Source organism: Eutrigla gurnardus, assembly GCF_963514095.1.
Source record: "Eutrigla gurnardus genome assembly, chromosome: 2".
In the NCBI taxonomy this organism is placed as follows: Eukaryota; Metazoa; Chordata; class Actinopteri; order Perciformes; family Triglidae; genus Eutrigla; species Eutrigla gurnardus.
The window spans coordinates 4,718,238-4,737,957 of NC_139916.1; the positions used below are offsets into that span (position 1 = coordinate 4,718,238).

Here is a 19,720-nt window from a genome sequence, read left to right on the forward strand (position 1 = left end):
AATAGGCATCATGGCTCCACCTCGTCCCTGAGGCTTGAGGCGCTAGTTTGATAACATGGAATTAAATTGATAGAATGTTTTCCTCAACGTCCTGGATGTGCTCACGGTGAAAAGGTGCTCGGGAGCTTCGGCTGAATATAATCTACCTTTTGTTTGGATATGTGACTCATACAGCTCCCAGGTTGAGTATTTGCATCCAGTGTCAACATTGGTCCAATCCCTTTTTAAAAAAGAAAAAGAACCCTTAAGGTGTTCTGCAGTGTTCCAGATGGAAACAGGAGGATTACGTTGCCTCGATCCAGACCTCTGAATAACCACTCAGATTTTTTTTTTTCATCAATTCAAATTAGTCTGGTTCTAGACCATTAGTTAGTACGGCTCATAAGTTTCATAAGATCTTGCATTTATAATTTAGAAATATCTGTCGAGGTACTAACATGTATAAAGCAGTTATAAACACTAATGATCCCACAGTAACTTAAACATTATGTGCTAAAAGTAATGATCCCGATATTTTCAGGTTGCATGTTACAAACGCTAGAAATCTAAATGTTGATCTCTCTTCGACAAGAAGAAGAATCCTGTTATATCATTCATGCGACTTATTGAATCTAGGTGGGGTTTCAAATCAATCAGGCAGTACTGGAAACATTTATTTTAATTACGCATCATAGCATCATGTTAAACTATAGTATGTAATTGTTGACATATGAAATAGACATTGTTTTTTTTCATATAAATTATGCATGTTGGCCAGCCAAGAGCAAAGTGAGGGGCAGATGTATTATAATATAAAATGTCCAATAGTTGCACACATGATACCTCATGTCAATGCTATTCAAAGCAACGGTACAGTCTGTAAATACAAGAGCATTTAATCCACAATCCCACATTTAATCCCCACGTCTCCCAGCCTGCAGAAGCCTTTTCTTTACTTTCTGTGCTTATGAGTTATTAATACGTTATACTGCAGTTACACAGGTTAATAGATGAAGCGTACACATAGACCTATAGTGTGGTTAAATGACGTTTCTTTGCTGAGAGCATCATTAACTTTGAAACTTCAAAACTTTGAATTCACAGTTGTGCTTTCCACATGGCTACACTCATCTGCATGAGAGTCTATAGCAAACCTGCTGAAACCGGGAAACACATTTAATAGTGTCTTATGAGACGAGGCAAAATAGAAGTTACCTGGATGCAACTCAAGTTGAGGCATGGCCCAACTTCCATATCACAACATGTAGTAAAACTGTGGGGAACATAATTAATGCACACTACACTGCAATGTATTTATTGGTGTGGGGCCAACAACGGGGGGAAATCCGGACTATAACTCAAAACCTCCTTCACTACATGTCATTTATTCAAGTGTGGAGAATTAATCCAGTTTAACTGCACCGGAGGAAGTTTCTTCCCTGCTTCTGTGCACACAAAGAATGTAAAAGATATGGAGGGGAACTGGGAAGACATGTTGTTGCATCTTCCGTCAGAGGGATCCGCTCTCGAACAACACTCACTCTAACGCCATCCTTCACGGCTGCCCTTAATCCTTAACATTAAGAACTAGAAAAAGGGATGTGTCAACATGTGATTACGCTGCTCCTTCCCATGTCTTTATGAAAGGAGGCATTGGAAGAAACGGAGCTGAGAAATGGAACATGAAGGTGGCGAGGTCGTTAAAAATAACGTTGCTGGGCTTGTGGTCTCATTTCATCAAAATTCTTTCCATTTCTTTATTAGCTTTTTCTTCTTTTTTTTTTACTATGTATGGTGCAGGAGTTCTTTCCATTTTAGAGCGTTTTAACATTTTACTCATGGAGACAGCTGTGTTTGATTTTGTAGTCTGAATGTGCTCTGTCGTCTTCATAAGGGCTTAAGGTGGTCCAAGAGACCTGAAACGGTGCATCGGGGTCCAAAGAAGTAAAGAAGATCTTATTTTCATGCAGCTCATAGAGTTTCAGTCCAAGGAAATGACAGAAGTGTACAATCCAGTAGAGCAAATTACATCATCTGTGTTTTGACAGGTGAATTTCTATTTTCCATGTTCAAGCTATAAATCAGGTGTCACCCTTTTTTTTCTAAGTAAGGGAAAGGAGGGAGGAGAAATGTGAACGTCTTTGTGTTTCTGGAGTGGAAAAAGAGGTGTCTTTTAGATTTTGATTTTGCGTGTTCACTTGGTATTCTGTGGTTTTAAGACCACACTGGAGGAGGAGCGTACACAGGAGAAGGCTGATGGTGAGACCTTTTGGGGGTCGATGTTGTTGTTTTCCAGCCTCAGGGCCACCAGGGTGGAGTCTCCACTGTGGTTTGGGTCACAGATGCCTTCGTCGGGGATACTCCTGGAAAACAGTATCCGGATACAGTTAGATGCAGCTTTAGTAGATATAACAAAAGGTGTCTGGCCACCAGTCACAAGTGTACTTTCACCACATAAGAAAGAAGAGCAGCTCAACTCAATACTTGAAACGATGCAATGAGGTGTTGCGTGTTGAAAATCCTTCAGCCATAACAGACGATGTGATGATGAGGTGGTTTCATACCTGATCTTGTTATTGTTGAGTCTGAGAAAGTGTAAGTTGGTCATCTCGTTGATGCCAGTTGGGACGGAGAGCAGCTGGTTGTGATCCAGACACAGTTCCACCATGCTTTGGTACGAGCCAAAGAAGGACTCGGGCTCCACTCCCTCTCCGTCCAGTTTGTTGTAAGAGAGATAGAGGTACTCTAAACCGGGGTCCATGTGGGCGAAGACGTAACCTGGGGAGGTGTAGAAAAGAAACCGTGTAACTATGAGACCCCGCTTTTCTACCGTCCACAAACAATTATTTGGATTATTGATGCATTATTAGGTTGTTAACATGTGAAACATTTAAAGCTCCTTTAATGCTCTTGAAAATCCTTTTTTATTAAAGCCAGTTAAAGCCCTCCCATCTGCTTTGTGTTTGCCAGCCAAGTTGTTCCAGCAACACTTTCCACCTACCAGGGATTCTCTCTATGTTGTTTCCCACCAGCACCAGGTGGACCAGAGATCTGGGCAGGTATGATGGAACCAGGTAGAAGTTATTATTGGAAAGGTCAATGGACTCCAGATTTCTGCAGGGGAGGAAGATGAGGGAAGGAAATGGAAATGAGAGCATCAGTGATCGACTGAATCATAAATGAGAAGGCATTCGCCGGCATTCTGTCAAAGGAAAACCAAAACAAATGTTCCTTTGTTCTTTGAAATTCTCAGTAATACTTTGAGACAGGTGCTAATTAAACAGGTAAAATACACGCCTGGAAACAGCACATGACAATACGGTATCCATGACAACTTAAATACAAAGCTAGGTCATTCCTGTGACCCTGGGGATTCGCGGGTGATAGTTAACAGGTTACTTGCTGTCGGACCTGTGGTTGATCCAGGCCAGCGGGGCGATCCTGGTCTCATCCAGCCTGTTGTGTCTCAGAGAAATCACGTTCAGACTGTGGGTCTGATTGAAAACCGTCTCTGAGATTTCCTCAATCAGGTTGTTCTCCAAGTACAGCTCCTGAAGGACAGAAAATAAAAGAAACCAAACGTTTGACATCAGGGGTCAGAAAGGAAATTACTTTGATTGGTGGAAACTCATGACAGGTGGAATTTGGCGCACGAGTCGCAGAAGGATCCCATAATGTTTTCCTAGATTTTAATGAGCTACAAGTGTGTCTTTAAACTGTTATGTGAGGGGTTTTGGTTCAGATATCTTGGCAGACACGTCTGTGGCTTGTTGGCTGTTTTGGGGTTATTAATATATAATCCACCCCAAAACTAAATTTGTGTTTGTTCTTCCTACAGTCTGAAAGTCAGGGAGTACCTGGCTTCCGTATGGTGACGTACTTCTGAGTGAAACAGGCGGGTCAAAGCGTTGTTGGGAATTTAATTTGTTCAATTTAGCTCTTGACCTTCTCCGGCTCTGTTGAGAGCAGTAGTTGCAGATTGATTGATTGATGGATGTCACGATATTGGTTGAAATTGGTTGGTGCTAGCTAATGTAAGCATGCGTCATTTTTCCTTTTATTATTATATTTATTTATATTTGTGTGTGTGTGTGTTTTTGGCATATATTGTTAAATAGGCGCACAGTGTGATCATTCTGGGTATCTGGAGTCACAATCATACTTGGCTATACAAAGGTGAAAGTGCTTCATTAAATCCTGTAATCCCAACCCTTAATTTGCAAAGAAGAAATGTCAAAGGTAGAAAACGATCTGTCGGACCTGAGTGTGTAGAAACTCTCCGAGATAATAGCATGAGGCAGGTTTAATGGGGGATTTACAGCAGCAGCGTGTTGCTGGTGTTTTTGCAGTGTGGTTAACCAGAGGCCGTGATTACAAGTTGGGTGGACGGGTTTCCCACAGGTAGAAGCGGAGTTTATTCAGCAGAGGACTCTTAAACTTCAGGGCCAAATAGAAAAATACTGATGCATCAGCAAACCTAAATTCCTGACTGACTGCAGCCAGCTGCTCAGAAGGCCTCTGATAATGTGAGTGTTTAGGTAGAAGATTAAAAACATCATGTTGCTGGTGGGTTTATTTATACATTTATTGAACTTTCCCTCAAGTATTTCTATCTATCTAAGTGTTTCCTTTGTATGAAACTATTTAAGATGGAGGCACGATGACTACTTCCACCTTAGTCATTGTTTTGGTAGCGCCATCGCACCAAAGCAGCATTCATTTTTTAACCAAAGGGAGAGCGCTGCATCGTGGCTTTTTAATAAGGAACGTCTGGCTGCCTGAGTGTCCCAGTGTGGGTAGTGAACATGTAAGAGCTGGAGAGATACAGTAGTGATGCAGACAGATATTACTTCATACCAGCAATGGAACGGGGAGGCCTTGCGGTATGGTGCGGAAGTGGTTTCTGCCCAGTCGGAGGTAGGAGAGCTCGATGAGGGGAGCGAAGCCCCGGGGATCTACATTCCCCTCACTCAGCAGATTTCCCTCCAACTCCAGAATCACCAGGCTGCTCAGATCTTCAACGTACAAAAAAATAAATAGATAAACATGACTGTAAACTGGGAATTTATCTCTGCATCATTAAGGAAACGTCTGTCAGATTATAGTAGACGCAACAGCAAATTGTAATTTAATTGTGTACAACATACATTTCTGAAATTACTGTGAAACGTTAGAGGTTATCAGAATATAGTGTAGTATATGTTCACACCAAACGCAAAGAGAAACCATGAGTGACGAGCCCATTAATGATATTTAGTCATTGACTGACAGCTGACATTAAAGCAGTATGGAGGTGCATCATGGGATACTGTGGCGGGTTACCGTGAAAGCTGTTTTCATCGATTCCTCTCAGTTTGTTCTCGTTGATCTTCAGCTCCTGCAGGGTGGGGGGAAGATCAGTGGGCACGGCATCTAGAAGGTTCCCGTCCAGGTACAGACGCCTTAGCCTCTTCAGACCCTGACACACACACAGACACACACACACACACACACACACACACATCCTATAAATATTGATTCCACAGCTTGCAGTCGCAGCTTCCTTTACACTTTGGTCGCCATTAGAGAAGAGCTAGAATTGAATGGAGGGGAGAAAAAATAGTTGGGTTTTATTCTGAAGGGCTATAGTGGTTTAGCATCTTACTTTGAAGGCTTTAGCATCAATGCTGGCAGAGGTGAGTTTGTTCTTCTTAAGGTTGATCCATTCCAGGTTGGGGATGCCGTTAAAGGCTTCTGCTGGGATGCTGCTGATGTTGTTGCCTGCAGGTCAGAGGAGTTTGTTACTCCTGTTTGAGTCGTTTTCAGTCCCGATACCTGGGACTCTGGGAGTGGACCGATCCAGTACTAATGTTTAATTAAAAGCCTCTCTCATTCTTTTACGTAACATGGCTTTACTTAATCATTGCATTCGTATCTTTGTAAAACAAAATGTAATTAATAAATACAGATATAAATGTGCTGAATTTAATATTTACAATTAAAATAATGTGTAGACCTTTTCAAGTCAGCAACAAATTGATCAAAACTTCTATTAGACATAACATTGGTCATAACATTTATCATTTATTTATTATTTAGCCCCATTGTCACTGATACGGGACCCAGCAGTGGAGCTCTCCGTCTCCTTACTTACCCTCCAGACTGAGAGACTTGAGCTCCAGCATGGAGAGAGGAGGGAAGTAGATGAGTTTGGCGTTATCACATGTCAGAGTGACATCGGAGATGTCGCAGCCTGGAGGAAGGCCTCCTCTGTTCATGACCACCGCCTCCCTCTCCTCCTCTTCCTCCTCTTCCTCGTCCTCTTCTGCTTCTATCTCCCTCAGCTCGTCCCATGTCACGGCAGGAGGTCTTGGTATCGGAACAGGGAGCAGGTCTGGTTCTTCGGGTTCTTTTGGGGACATCTCAAACACATCTCCTCTCAGCCACACCTCCTCCTCTACCTCCCCCTGCTGCTCCTCTTCCTCCACCAGAGCCAATAGCTCCTCCCTCAGCATCTCCTCCTGTCTCCACCTTTCTGCCTCTCGCTTCCTTTCCTTCTCCCTTGCTTCTCTCTCCTCTGCCTCCTTCCGCCTCCTGTCTTCCTCATCCTGTCTCCTCGTTATCTCCTCCTGCCTCCTCCTCTCCTCCTCCTCAATATGTCTCCTCCACTCCTCCTCCTCTTTCTCCACCTGCAGCTTCAGCGCCTCCTCCTCCTTCCTCCTCCTCTCCTCCACTATTTGCCTTTGTTTCTCTGCCTTTTCCTTCCTCTGCTTCCTCTTCATCTGCCTAGCCTCATCCTTCTTCTTCAGGCGCTCCTCCTCCTCGCGGTGCTCCTCTTCCTCCCGCCAGAGGATTCGCTGAATCTCCTCCTGGGTCAGCGGGGTCACAGACTCACCAGGGTCGTTGGGAACTGGGGAGTCACCAGAAAGGTCAGGGTCTAGGGTGGGTGTAGGTTGGTGTTGGGCAGCCAATCAGAGGGCAGGAGGTGGTCGAGAGGAGGAAAGAGTTGATGGTAGAGGAAGGAAGAAAGGGATAGACAAGGAGACAAGAGAAGGAGAAGGGAAGGAAACGGGAGGAGGAAATAAAGAAAACTAAAAGAGAATGATAGACGATGGAGATTGAAGTTGGTGAGGACAGACAGACAGACAGACAGGAGATGGACAGACAGATACGGCTGTGTGTTAGTGTTGTAGACAGACACGAGACCAAGACCAGCTTGTTGTAGCTACAGAGCAGACGGCTGCTGTAGACCAGTCTGGACCAGATCCCAAGATCCCCTTGAACTAGTCATGTATGAGCACGGTCTTTAGCAAAACCAAGTATTGTAGTGCATTCAAACAATGTGTGCATTGTTTTAGTTTGATTATAAAATATTTTCAGATGAATGACGCAAATCACTTTGCGTCATTCATCTGGCACAAATTAGCATCTTTGCATTACCTTTGTATGCAAAAATTGCTTTGTGTTTAAGATGTCTCAGTGTCACTTTTCTTGTGAGTATAAAACAGCTTGTAGTGGTTTTCCTTCACAGTTAACTCCACACAGACTACAGCAGACGTAGTTTATACACAGTGTACTTATACATGTTTCTATGGTTATTGCTGTATTCATCTACAAACAGTGAGACATGTAATTGACATGTAATTGCAGGCTACAGACAGGTGTAGTTGATAAAATTCACGATGGTCCCGTTCCATTTAGTATCACCGAAATTTCACTGAGCCAGCGAGCAACATACCTGGCTCACCTAAATGGAACGGGGCCATAATTAATGTGTATTAATCACACCTGTGTTTACCCTGCATTGACATGTGAAAAGGGCTTATTTCTTATAGATCCAGATGTAGATTCAATCTTCATCCTGACATGTGATTGAACTGATAGTGAGATGAAAACAATGTTGAAAGACAACATGTGGTATCTCCCAAAAATGTTAAAACTATCACAACATGTGTTGAAATGACCCAAAATGTGCTAAACACATTTTTTTTAATGCCATGATGAAAACAGAAAGCAACATGCTGAGGCCTCAGAGATGGAAGCTAGTTGATTACATTCAAGTAATAGAACTTGCATGATTAAGAGTTTGAGCCGAAAATTAGATATCTGCTGTTTGATCAAATTAAGTGGTTGGAGAGCTAATTATTTAAAATGATCTATTGAACAAAAATGAACTTTTCCTGTAAAACTGGTTTTATGACGTAACCCTTCAATTATTGTCAGAGCCGTCCCTCATCTCTGTTGCCTCTTTGAGGTTGCACCATGGCGTCGCCACATGTTGCGTTGCTACCTGACTCCATGCAGACGGGGCAGCACTCCCCAGCCGGGGTGAAGGGGAAATGGCAGTGCTTTATGGGACAGGCGATCTCGTCGCAAACCACCCGCCCTCCGGTACACAGACAAGTCACACAGGGCTTCGGAGACCAGACGGCCTGCTCGAACATGGTCAGACCCTGGAACACACACTGGCCCTGCTTACCTGGAACAACAGACGGGTCACAGTCAGTTCAGTTAGACCATTATAGTTGAGACCCTTTATCAGTGGGCTGAATATGAATATATTGTCAGATTATAACCGTTATCAGTTTCTTCCATTTCAGTCTATAAGCTCAAAATGCATGAGAATTGAACGTCTATTATTATGGCCAAAATGATGTGGATGAAATCTGAAGCATGAGATGTTAAGAATCTAATAACTATGTTTAATGACCTTTATATACTCCCGTTGAATCCATTTACACTTTTAATAGTTGTGTTTAAACGTCCGGTGTGGCGGTGTTGACCTGTACTGGTCCCAGTCAGAATCAAACTGGGGTCTTGTGGAAAGACGCTGGCTATCATTTTGGGGTTTGGGATAAGAAACACATTTTTGTACATTTAGAAACCGTTTTGCCTTGACCCACCAGGATCTAATGACACATCCTTCCTGCCAACATAATCTTTCATCAACTCGGAAGCAGTTAACTAAATGATGTTGATTTACAAAGAGCTGCACAGCTGCAAACAACTCATCGTTTTCAACAGAAGCCGAAGCCCCCGTTCTTATTTCCAACTCGGGAACAGCTGTCGATGAGCGGCAGTGAATCACTGAGCTAAAAAGGAAAAGGTGGGCAGTGATTCAGAGGTCTAGTCCCTTTCAAACCTGTGGGGTCGCAGCTTGAACCGAACATGCTGACCCTCATCACCTCCCTCAGCAGCAACCGGCCCCCGCTGCAGTGATTGCTGTGTGCGTCTAGTCAAATGTAAACCCTGTGTTTTACCATCAGAACCAGACAAAGCAGTGATTTGTAGCGTTTCCACTCCTCCCTCTACATTTACTCCACCTTTCAACATGAGACCCGGGGCAGGTCGAGGTCCTGACCGGCGGTGAGTCAGTAGGAAAGGGCTGTAACCCGCTATGATACAGCAGGAAGAGGCTCTTTGTGTCTTCTTTAAGTCCGTGCTGTCTGTCATCTATCCTTTCTAATGGTATGCTCTTTGTCGCGTGCATAGAAGCACAGGTAGTTAAGAGGCTCAGCTTATTCCTCTTAAATACTGTCTCTCCTATCGTTTACCGACAGCAGTGGGACTGTCGCCCTGTCATCTCTGCCGGGGCACACATACTTTAGAGCTTTTCTTTTCTCTGTAAAATATTGTCTTGCTGTTGCTGGATATCTGTATTGTCTAGTAAATTGCGGGGATTTATTTAAATACAGGCAGCCACCATCAGACCCTGCTGTCACACCGTCATTCTCTGGTGTTCAGATGTTTTTACTAGCAGTGACAACGTTAGTTGATTGACAATGCTTTAATCATTTATTAATTCAAACTGGAATATCTCGGACAAAACAAGATGTTTGAAGATTGTAAAACCAGCTCCCAAAGTCCTGAGATATTACGTTTATTTGTATTTTGTTTGCATTAGATAGTGTAACCTAAAAGTACCCTGGTTGAAAAGAAAGATGTAAATATGTATTTCCAGTAAATGATGATTTAGGTGAAGGGCGACAATGCACCAGAGGTCACTTTAAAAAAAAATGTTGTTCTTAAGGCCCTCTCAAGTATATTTAGATAAGTCTAGATGATGGAAACAGACTCATTCTCATTGAATTTTCTTTTCAGAAAGTGTTTACATTTGGATGTAAACGTACCTTGTAACTTGCTGAAAACCTTCTCTGCTGCTGAATATGATCGTCATATATATACATACATATATACAATCTAGTAGGTTGACTTTGAGGTCACTTGATTACTGTTTCCACTATAAACTTTCACACTGTGATATTAACAAATATGATTGATTTTGGTCCTAAATCTGTAGCTTTCTCTGTCTGTAAACAGCCGTCCGATTCATTCAGTCGTAAACTTTTGTCTTGAACACTGAGGGGTCTGTTCTCAGCTCCCAAAAACAGAACAAAAAAATCCCCCTGCAGCTCCTAACAACCAGCACCACCTTCCCTTCTAATTACATAACGCTGACTTCTTCTACCTTTTGAGGTCCATCTTAAAATCTCTGTGTGAGACTTGTTTTCTGTCGAGCTCCTTTTCCCACCGATGGTTTTCCATAGTTTGTATTAAAATGTGGTGATTTGTTGGTAAATTACTGAGCTGCAATAACGGGCAGCGTCATTATGAGAACAGGATGAAGCCTCAGAGCTGTGCTGACCTCTTCTCACATCCTGCCTGATCTTTGTTTTTATTCAGTTAAGGTTTTTATTTTGTTATGAAGATTTTATTGACTAGAAACCGCTGTTATGTAATACACCACTTAAAAGTTTAATACTCGGTTAGTTTCCATTGGTTAAACCATAAACAGACAAACTGAGACAAATTACTTAAATTGACCTTCAGCTCGGATCAGTCCCGCCCTCGAACGCAGACCGACCAATCATAGCTCTGCTTCGTAGAAGTCTCGTTCAAACGTTTCTAGTCTCGCTGGTTTTACTAAGCCGGGTTAAGACCGTGATACTGGTCCCACTGACCTGGGATAACGTTGTAGCTGGAGTGTTGTTCTTGTAGGTTCTTATAGGACTTCAGCAACAGAACGTCTCCATGGTTTTCTCCAGGCTCCACTGGTATGCTGGGACCAGGAACCAGTCCGATCTTCAGAGGTCTAGAGCTCCCCGATCTGGCCTGCCTAGGACCTGCAACACATATCAGTTTAGGCAGGCAGAATAAATATATATTTATCCCCCTTTTGAATGCTAACATTTTCTCCTCCTTCCAGTTTGTTGTGCTAAGCTAGGCTAACTCTATACACGGAGATTAAACTGATCGCATATCCTCTTGTTAGCCATTGTGCAGTCATATCAGGGTTCTTTAAGAGTCTTACCCTGTCCGTCCCTCTTCCTCTTTGCCCGGCGGATCTCACCGTCCTGGTTGCGAGGTCTGTTCCTGACCTGGGCGTCCGAGACGGCCAAGACCACCAGCAGCCATAAACTGGCTGCCACCAGCCACCACCTCATCCCTGCAGAGCGGCACAGACCAGGTTCAGGTTGCCTCACGGAAACCTTTGCCTCCATTTAAAGAAAGTAACCTCCAGATAATGATACCAGAGCGATGTCTTACTTTGACAAATATAAACATCTGTTCAATAAGAACTTTTTCTTTCTTAATTTAATTCAAAAGTTTTCAGATTTTAAATTATAGCTTAAACACAAGCAATCGTGCCCTTTTCAACACTTAATGCTATGGTGACATTTTGGTTGAGTCCCAAAAAGAAATGGGTTCGATGTCAGGCCTTTGACATCGCTGGTACCTGTTGATCTGGAAAAATCCAGCAGCTTAATGAAATACAAAAGCCAAAATAAAACATAAAACAAACAGCGGGGTACCCTCTGGTGTTGGTGGTTAAAGTGCTGACAGTAAACCATTATGTCCTGGGATCAGTCCAACCAGAGACTTTTATTTTCTGTAATTCCCCAAAGCTCTCTCTCTCTCTCTTCACTAATTTCCTGTCTTCTCTCAACCGTCACCTCAATTAAAACGATCACGCTGAGGAGGTAAACGATTGTTTTTCACGTTTAAAATGTAAGAATTTGAATCCTGAATAATTGCAGAAACCAGCAGCTAAAAATAACTCCCACCAAATACACAGATCCATGTTTTTTTTTTCACTGCACGCAAATAACTAGACAGAATTAAGACAGAAGGTTTTTACCTGCAGCAGCTTCCCAGAGAGAAAGAGCTTGTCAGTGCTGAAGTTGGCCCTCATATAGCTCTCTGCTGGGTGCTAATGGGTGTGTGTGTGTGTGTGTGTGTGTGTGTGTGTGTGTGTGTGTGTGTGTGTGTGTGTGTGTGTGTGTGTGTGTGTGTGTGTGTGTGTGTGTGTGTGTGTGTGTGTGTGTGTGTAATGACTAGTCTATACACAGCAGTCCTCTCATTATTAAGGCAGAGACCTGCCGTTAACACACACCTGATTGTTGGAGTAGATAGTGCTCTGTATCAGCCTCAATAACAGTAATAAACGTGCTGTAGCTCTGCACCAGTGCATGATGGGAGTTGTTGTTGTTGAATCACAGGAGTTTTGTTTTTGGTTGGAGCCCAAAAGCCTGAATGTATAGAGACATTTACTTCTTGATAGTCTGAAGGACTGAACGTTTGTTCAGCGGCCGACGTGGTGAATGATTAAGTTTAATCGTGGGCCAGGATGTGAAGATTATGTAGGCTGAAGAGTGTCAAACAAACACAGGACTTTCACCCAGGAGACAGCTGTTCAAGTTGTTATGTAACTTAAGTACTTTAACTGACTCCACCGTTTCTTGGTAAACCTAACCTTACCAAGTTGTTGTGTTTCCGAACACAAGGCTTGTGCATCCAGACTGAAAGCTCGTGTTGGATACGTATATTTTTTCTCAGAAGTTCGTGGAGACCAAACGGGCAAAAGCAGAGTGACTCTTTGGATTTAAATTCATCAGGTGGGCACAAAACTCCAATTAAATGATATCAAGCGATTTAAGAGTTGGTATTTCCATAAGTTGACTGTAAACATCTCATCAATAGTTGCCGTTTTTGTGGGATTTCCTGTGTGTTTTCTTTTCTAATCTGCACACATTTCTGGTTTGAGAAATGTATTAGAAGAGTGTCTACTACAGGGTTTCGACCCTTCATGACTTTCACAAGGTGAAACAAGGATGAATTGGTCCGCCTCCAAAAACTACAGCACCCATAAAGATTTTCCAGAGCGGCAGCACACATATTCCCACACTCTGTTTTAATCATTCACATTTCCTTTTGGATGAAATCAAAACTTTAAAGTCTGCAGCTCCACAGACACAAACAGTCAGCGAGCTCTGAGACCCTCCCACCTCAACTCCAGTCGGCCAATAGGAAACCAGAATTCAGTGCAGGGAGAGAGAGAGATCTACTGTATGCAGAGAAAGGAAAAGAAAACAGGAGGGAGGGGAGAGAAATGGAAAATATTCGGCAGTTAAGTTTCTGGATGAGCAGGCTCAGACGGAGAGACTTCCAGCAGGAACAGCGGAGGATAAAAATAACCAGCCAGTGTTTAAACTGCAGTTCTGTTCGGTTTGCTTCCTTCAGTGTTTCACTTCTTAACTTTGGGAAATGTTTAAAAGTACTTTGGATTACCCCCGACTTCCTTTTTGATATGTTTTTAATGTTTCAGTTGCAACAAAAGCTCCAAAACTCCACTTTCAGACAATAAATTAGATTTTCCTCACCCTGTGTGGGCTGGTTCAAAGCAAATAACAATTACTTTCATCACCACTCATCCTCTTTTTATTGCTTAGTCTATAAAAATGTCTTGAAAATGATGAAAAATAATTGAATCCCAGTTCCTGTGGTTACATGTACCGTTTAGTGTCTCGGTCTTTCTTTTATGTGCATATCGTTAAACAATTTAGTTTCTAAAGACATAATTACTGTCCAGAACATTTAACTGCTTTGTAGTGTTTGTTTTTGTAGCTGCAGCATTGCATTTAAATGTTTCCTGCTCTGATTGGTGTGTTGTAGCTCACGTAAAGATCCTGGTCCACCTTTTAAGTTTCTTAACTAAGTTAATTGTTACTGGATGATTTGCCCCACAAGCGTTCTTCACTATTATTTTTTCAAGGTTTGTCGTGCTCCACATGCAACTGCAGTAGTAGTAAAACTGTTGTGATTGTTGTTGTGATATAAAGTCGAAATGACCCAATCACAGCGATCAACAGTGCTGCCAACCCAATCCAGTTCACTAGAGGAAGAGCGAGATACAGTAGACGCATGTTACGTTTCCTTCCAGCAACGAGCTAATAATCGTCAGGATTCATAGAAGCAGCATGAAGTGTGTGTCCTGCTGTGTCGGTTTGTGTCTGGAGGACCAGGTTCAGGTCTCACTCGGTGGTTAATTAAACAATCTCATATTCCTACAGTTACAGTTGGTCAAAAGAAAACGCATCTGACGTGCTTTGTTAAAGAACGCAACATCGAAGTCTTGTGGAAGTTGTGTTGTAATGTTGAATGAGCTCATCAACTGAGAAATGAAACCAAGACGAAACAAAAAAACGAAGAAGAATCTAAAACCTGAATAAAGATGGTCTCTCTCTCTCAGCTCATTGTTGATGTTCTCCACTACAACAGAACGTCATCAGTGAGCTGAGGGTCGAGGAAGAGCTAACACATGTTCATGCATCTTAAAAGTCAAAGAATGTGGTTCCGTTAGATCCACTCTGGTTCAGGTCTGGATACAAACTTGTTTTCTTTCAGACCCTTGAGGGAAATCATCTACAGCAACTGAAGCTGTTTAGAAAACCGGACGCAAGACAGAGAGACAGACGGACAGGGAGAGAGAGACAGACAGGGGAGGAGCTGAGGAAACAGACAGACAGATATTAACTCTACTTTACCAGCAGTTCGAAGGCGGCTGCAGGACTTGAGGCCAAATTCTTCCACCCTCTTTTCTCCTCCTCTGGTTCTGCAGGAGCTCCAGGAGAGGTGTGTGTGTGTCGCAGTGTGATGATACTGTGTGTGTGTCTTGTTTCTGTCTGTGTGTGTGTGTGTGTCTGTGTGTGTGTGTGTGTGTCAGATCGGGGATCAGTTGTGTGGAGCAGAGCAGGCTAATAACGCTGTGAGGGGAAAGCCAGGATTTGTACTGCAGTCGGGACACACAGTGAGGGAGTGAGCGAGAGAAGAGAACAGACAAGAGAGTGAGACAGGTCGCACATCTGTCTTCCTGTCGGGAGAAGGACGTTGCCAATGAGCTGCAGGATGTCAGACAGCGACAGAAGTGAAATGTTCCCGTGATGCTCAGTGAAACGACCAACAGGAGGAGGTTCACTTCAAGTGGGAGACATGAAGGCGTTTCCTCCTGACTGGAAGGTCTTTGAGTGAACAGAGGTCAGAGGTCACGTGAGACCAAACGTCCCACTTTCATGTGGACTAGAAAGGGTTCATGTGAATAACCTTTCACTGCACAGCAGCAGGTTTTCAATAAAACCATAGAACACACATCAAGTCATAAAGAGCACAAACTTCAAATCACTTTAAATCCAAAAAGACCAGATTATTTTTATTTCTTATATTTCTTTTCTGTATCTGTATTTGTGTGTAGAAATATTAAAGACTGTCCTATAATACTATTATATAATATAATAATATTAGGGTGGTTATGACTAAAGATTTGTAGGTTTTTCTGTCATGTATTCCTGGTTCCTGACAGCTTTGTGGATTTAGACCACATTATAAATCAGATTAAAGGTCAGTTTGTGCTGGAAAAAAAAAGGACAGTTAAAATGTGCTAAATATAGACAAGAAATAATACACAGGAAGTCAGCAAAGAGGAACAAACTGAGAACCTGCTTAATGAACGCACACCAGAGTCGAGGTTCTGGTCTGATGTGGACTGGTTCAGGTAGAAACTTCTGATTACAGACAGCACACACGGCTGCAAATGCCTCTTGGCTGAGTCACCTGGACACACCCCTCACCTGTAAGACACGCCCCTCCTCAGCTGGACACGCCCCCCAATGACAGAAGTCAATTGGAAAACAGATGACAAACAGACAGAGAAAGAGTCGAGGCTGTAGATCAGATTTACAGTTAATTATCAGATCAGCCAAATAATCACCGTTATAAACTCTAGCAATCGCTCAATAAAAAGACTAATAATTTCCTTCAAAAACATCTTCATGAGTCATAAAGTTCCCGAATGGTTGCTGCCGTGAAAAACAAAGAACCAGAGGTTTTAAGTGGAACAGAAGCAGCTTTCAGCAAACCTCACACTCAAAGAATTCACTCCTGTTTCCTTTCTGCTTGTCGATACAGTTTTGTGTTGAGCCAACGAGACCCCAGTGTTCAGGTTACTAAGCGTATGTTGTGGCGCCCCCCGCAGGCTGACTGCAGCAGCTTAGTGGAAAACTGCAGTGACGGCAGCGTTTCATTAGGTTTCCACAGGCCAATAATCCAAAGTGTTGAGGGAAAAACCTGCGCTGAGTAAAACTGCTTTCTGAAGTCTATCTGAGGATGACGAGTGTGTTTTTCTCTCTGCAGGAGAAGTATCCATCTGTTGTCTCTCTTCCTGGAGGCTGCAGGTCAGAGGTCATGACCCTGAGTCACCCTGAGCTTCCTGGGTAAATACACTACCACCGATGGTGCACAGTAAAATTAATGAGCTGTGGTCTCCGCTGACCTCTCACTACATGCGTTTTTGTTCTACAGCTGCGTCCTGTCCGTTCATTGGTCGGTCGACGTCTCCAGAGAGGGCGGAGTCACTCCCAAGATCGAGCTGCTGACGAAGATCCCAGAGAGAGGTGAGACGCCCGTCAAACACACACACACGGGCTGTTTACTGTGACGTAGGTTTGCTTTTTTGTTGTTTAATATTTTCATCTTTGATTAAACTGACGATAATTAAATCAATTTACAATTTTTGTCTACATGTCAGGAAATACGTTAATTATATCTTTGATTTTTGATTCTACGTTAAATCTGTTAAATATCATCCCTGCAAAAAAGCACAAAACATTCAGATTCAAGAATCTGGAACCGGCTAATCTATTTGCAAATGTTTTGCTTGAAATTAACTAAAATAATGACTCCCTTACCATTGCAGCTTTTCAAGCAATTATTTGAAAGTAATTAGAAGTTTACAACCTGACCACTCATTTTCCCTCTAATTAGTGCCAATTACTTTGTTTCCCCAGGAAACTCGTTGGACCTGAAGTTATTTGGAAATTGTGGCATTATAAAATTTTAGTTTTTCAGACTCCCGGTCAAACGGACTGGATGTTCAGCATTTTCCTCTCTGTCTCTGCAGCGCTGCAGTTGTTTCCGTCTCAGGCTATAGGTGGCGCTGGTGAGGCCTTTCAAAGCCTGCTGAGGATTCTGGGACCCGAAGCCGCCATAGAGTCGGTCATCATGGCGGTCAGCCTTTCGCAGGACACATAACACACCTATTTCTCATAAAACAACATTATACCCACATGAACCTTTTATATGTTAACGTGTCAAAACTGAGCTGATACAAAAATAAAGTGAAACACAAACACGGTGGTTTAGTCTCTTAGAAATCTTTATTCAATAGAAAGAGCATGACTGTGACGGTTGTAACAGCAGAGCTCATTGGTCAAAATCTACAAAAATAAATAATTTAAATACAAAATGCCAGACAGCAGCGTCGCCTTTTTGTATTTTCAAATAGTTTTTCCTTCTCTCAGCTATTTATACACACGCAGTTATTAGAAGTCTGTCGGTATCACAGTGCTGTGATGTTTCTGCAGGCCGACGCCCCCGGCAGCAAGCGGAGGCAACCGGCCAATCGGACCGCAGCTCGCCTGTCGCCGCGTCATCTCACAGTGAGGACGAGACAGTTATTCCATCATCTTTAACATGATTCTTTTCCAGTTTATCAGCCCTGTTGAGCCCCAGTTTGTGTCTAATCTGAAGCCAACGACACGTTTTAACGTAACTTTGAAGAATACTTGATAGTTCTTAGTTTATCTTTATAAAGTGAGTTTCCTTCTCTACAACTTCTCACCCACTTGGAATTTGTCTAGATTAGGACGTTTTATAATTTGGGAAAGAATGACTTTATTCTACAGACATAAGTTATTGGTCACATCCTCGCAGAATCAAAGCAAAATTGGGAACAACTACCTTAAAAAGCAAATTAAAGACAAGAGTTGGTCGTTGCTAATGCTAGTTTAATGGCTGTAATGTTGTGTTGTTAATGCACCGTATTTTTAACCAACACTGTAGTCATACCACCGTCTGATAACCTGAACCTAAAATAAATCTTAAAATGTGGCGAGACACAAACTGGCTGTGTTTTCTCACGATTATGAAAACAATCGTTCGGACACAAGTTGCGATCGAATGCTTTGCCGTAAGTTTATATATTTGTGATACTGTTTAGAAGTTTTTGAAAAGAATCAAGTCATAGAAATCTTCAACTGTCTCATTCAGAGATGATGCAGAGAGGCATCCCGCCCTCCGCCCTCTCAACTCCCGCTTTCCCGTCTTGCTGCCTGTTGCGTCTTCAGTTACAACGATCAGTGTTTGGTTCAGTTCACTGCCGTCCGCTCTCCAGCCTTTTGAACTCCAGCGTCTCCCAGACAACGAGGGTGTCAGACAAAAAGAGGGTGACGGGATTGGCTAATGTTCAATATGTCCAGAGTAACGAGTGTCAAGAGGGCGTTTTGATCGACGGACGTTAGCGTTTGGATTCAACAGAACTATTGGCCGCGTCACACTGCTGATGACGCGTGATTGGCTCACATCACAGTGACGTCGACTCTGACGCTTAAGTTTGTAGTGTTTGTTTGTTTGCTGGAGAGCGGACACTGTAAACAGGAACTGAAGTCAAGTGTTACCAGTTTATCCGAAGCCTCCGTGAGCACTGCTGGTTCAAAGGGGACGACTAGATCACCAGGAGAGGAAAGAATAATAAAATAAAATAAAAAGACCCGACATAATCCGGACACAAATGTTCGAGTCAACACTCGTCTGCTGGTGGTGACAAAAGGGCTTAAATCCTGGTGACGTCACCGTCCCACCCCCCCAGAAACCTCCCAGCACTCTTCAACACATCATTTTACAAACGTCAGACGACCCCGCTGAGCTTCGGTTTGGGTCGTCCGGAGTTCGAGGTACTGAAAGTTCATGGCTGCGTCCACAGCAGCTCCGAAACTGTACAGTCCGTACAGAGACGAACCAGCGTGTCTCTGGTCTCAGCTGTGAACGCAGCCTGTAACAAGGTGAGTTTTCTCAACACACACACACACGCGCAAACACACACCACCCTCCAGTCCTACCAGAACATTTAGGCACATGAACAAACAAACAACAAGCCACTTATGGCACACAAAAAGCAGAGCAGCAGCATGAAGCTGGGCCTGTCTGAAGAGAACTGCATCGTTACCCATCAGCCTTTGCTCTGGTGGGTCAGACAGGACACGCTGACCTCGTCACTTTAAGACCCTCTGCTCTGGCTCTGCAAGTCTACGGTCACATTAGCCTTCTGTTCAGTGAATCTGGTCGCGTGGTGACAAGTAACATCAGCGTTGCTAATTGGCTGACTGTGTAAGGTCAAAGGTGAACTCCGAAAGTGGGCTTCAATTGTGAACGAGAGTGAATATTAGCAGCGGCGAAGTATAATGTGACCGTACCTCTACAAAGCCAGTTATCACAAGGTTAGTAAACACGGGAGTGTCAGACTACTAAAACGCCGCCACATCAATAAGAGTTATAATAATGTGCTTTTTTTTTTTTTTTTTTGGATAAAAAAAGGGGGGGGTTTCACGTCAGAACAAACAAAGGCAGCGGGACACAAACGTCTTAGTCAGAG

General features: G+C 43.0%; 2 protein-coding genes across 5 annotated transcripts in view; one reads left to right on the top strand and one right to left on the bottom strand.

Annotated features, from left to right (window-relative positions):
• Window positions 1–19,635, top strand: part of cenpp (centromere protein P) — a 69,676-nt gene extending 50,041 nt beyond the window's left edge. Inside the window, exons 7-9 of the mRNA XM_084022241.1 lie at window positions 16,426–16,505; window positions 16,594–16,685; window positions 17,192–19,635. Coding sequence (XP_083878367.1) covers window positions 16,426–16,505; window positions 16,594–16,685; window positions 17,192–17,322 — 303 coding nt within the window. The 3' untranslated portion in view covers window positions 17,323–19,635. The remainder of the gene's footprint in view (window positions 1–16,425; window positions 16,506–16,593; window positions 16,686–17,191) is intronic.
• On the bottom strand, window positions 633–15,885 carry ecm2 (extracellular matrix protein 2, female organ and adipocyte specific). 4 transcript variants are annotated; one of them, XM_084022163.1, is made up of 12 exons: window positions 15,864–15,885; window positions 11,270–11,404; window positions 10,920–11,081; window positions 8,249–8,437; window positions 6,113–6,895; window positions 5,624–5,739; window positions 5,302–5,437; window positions 4,837–4,994; window positions 3,391–3,530; window positions 2,981–3,093; window positions 2,544–2,757; window positions 633–2,342 (listed from the first exon to the last, which is right to left on the bottom strand). In XM_084022163.1, the coding sequence occupies exons 2-12, from the start codon at window positions 11,400–11,402 to the stop codon at window positions 2,174–2,176; spliced, it is 2,313 nt and encodes a 770-aa protein (XP_083878289.1). In that variant the 5' UTR covers window positions 11,403–11,404; window positions 15,864–15,885; the 3' UTR covers window positions 633–2,173. The 4 variants fall into 4 exon arrangements, with proteins under 4 accessions (XP_083878289.1, XP_083878290.1, XP_083878288.1 ...); XM_084022164.1 differs by lacking the exon at window positions 15,864–15,885 and adding an exon at window positions 14,784–14,943 and having other exon boundaries at window positions 6,113–6,868; XM_084022162.1 differs by lacking the exon at window positions 15,864–15,885 and adding an exon at window positions 14,784–14,943.
• Window positions 19,636–19,720: the final 85 nt, after the last annotated feature.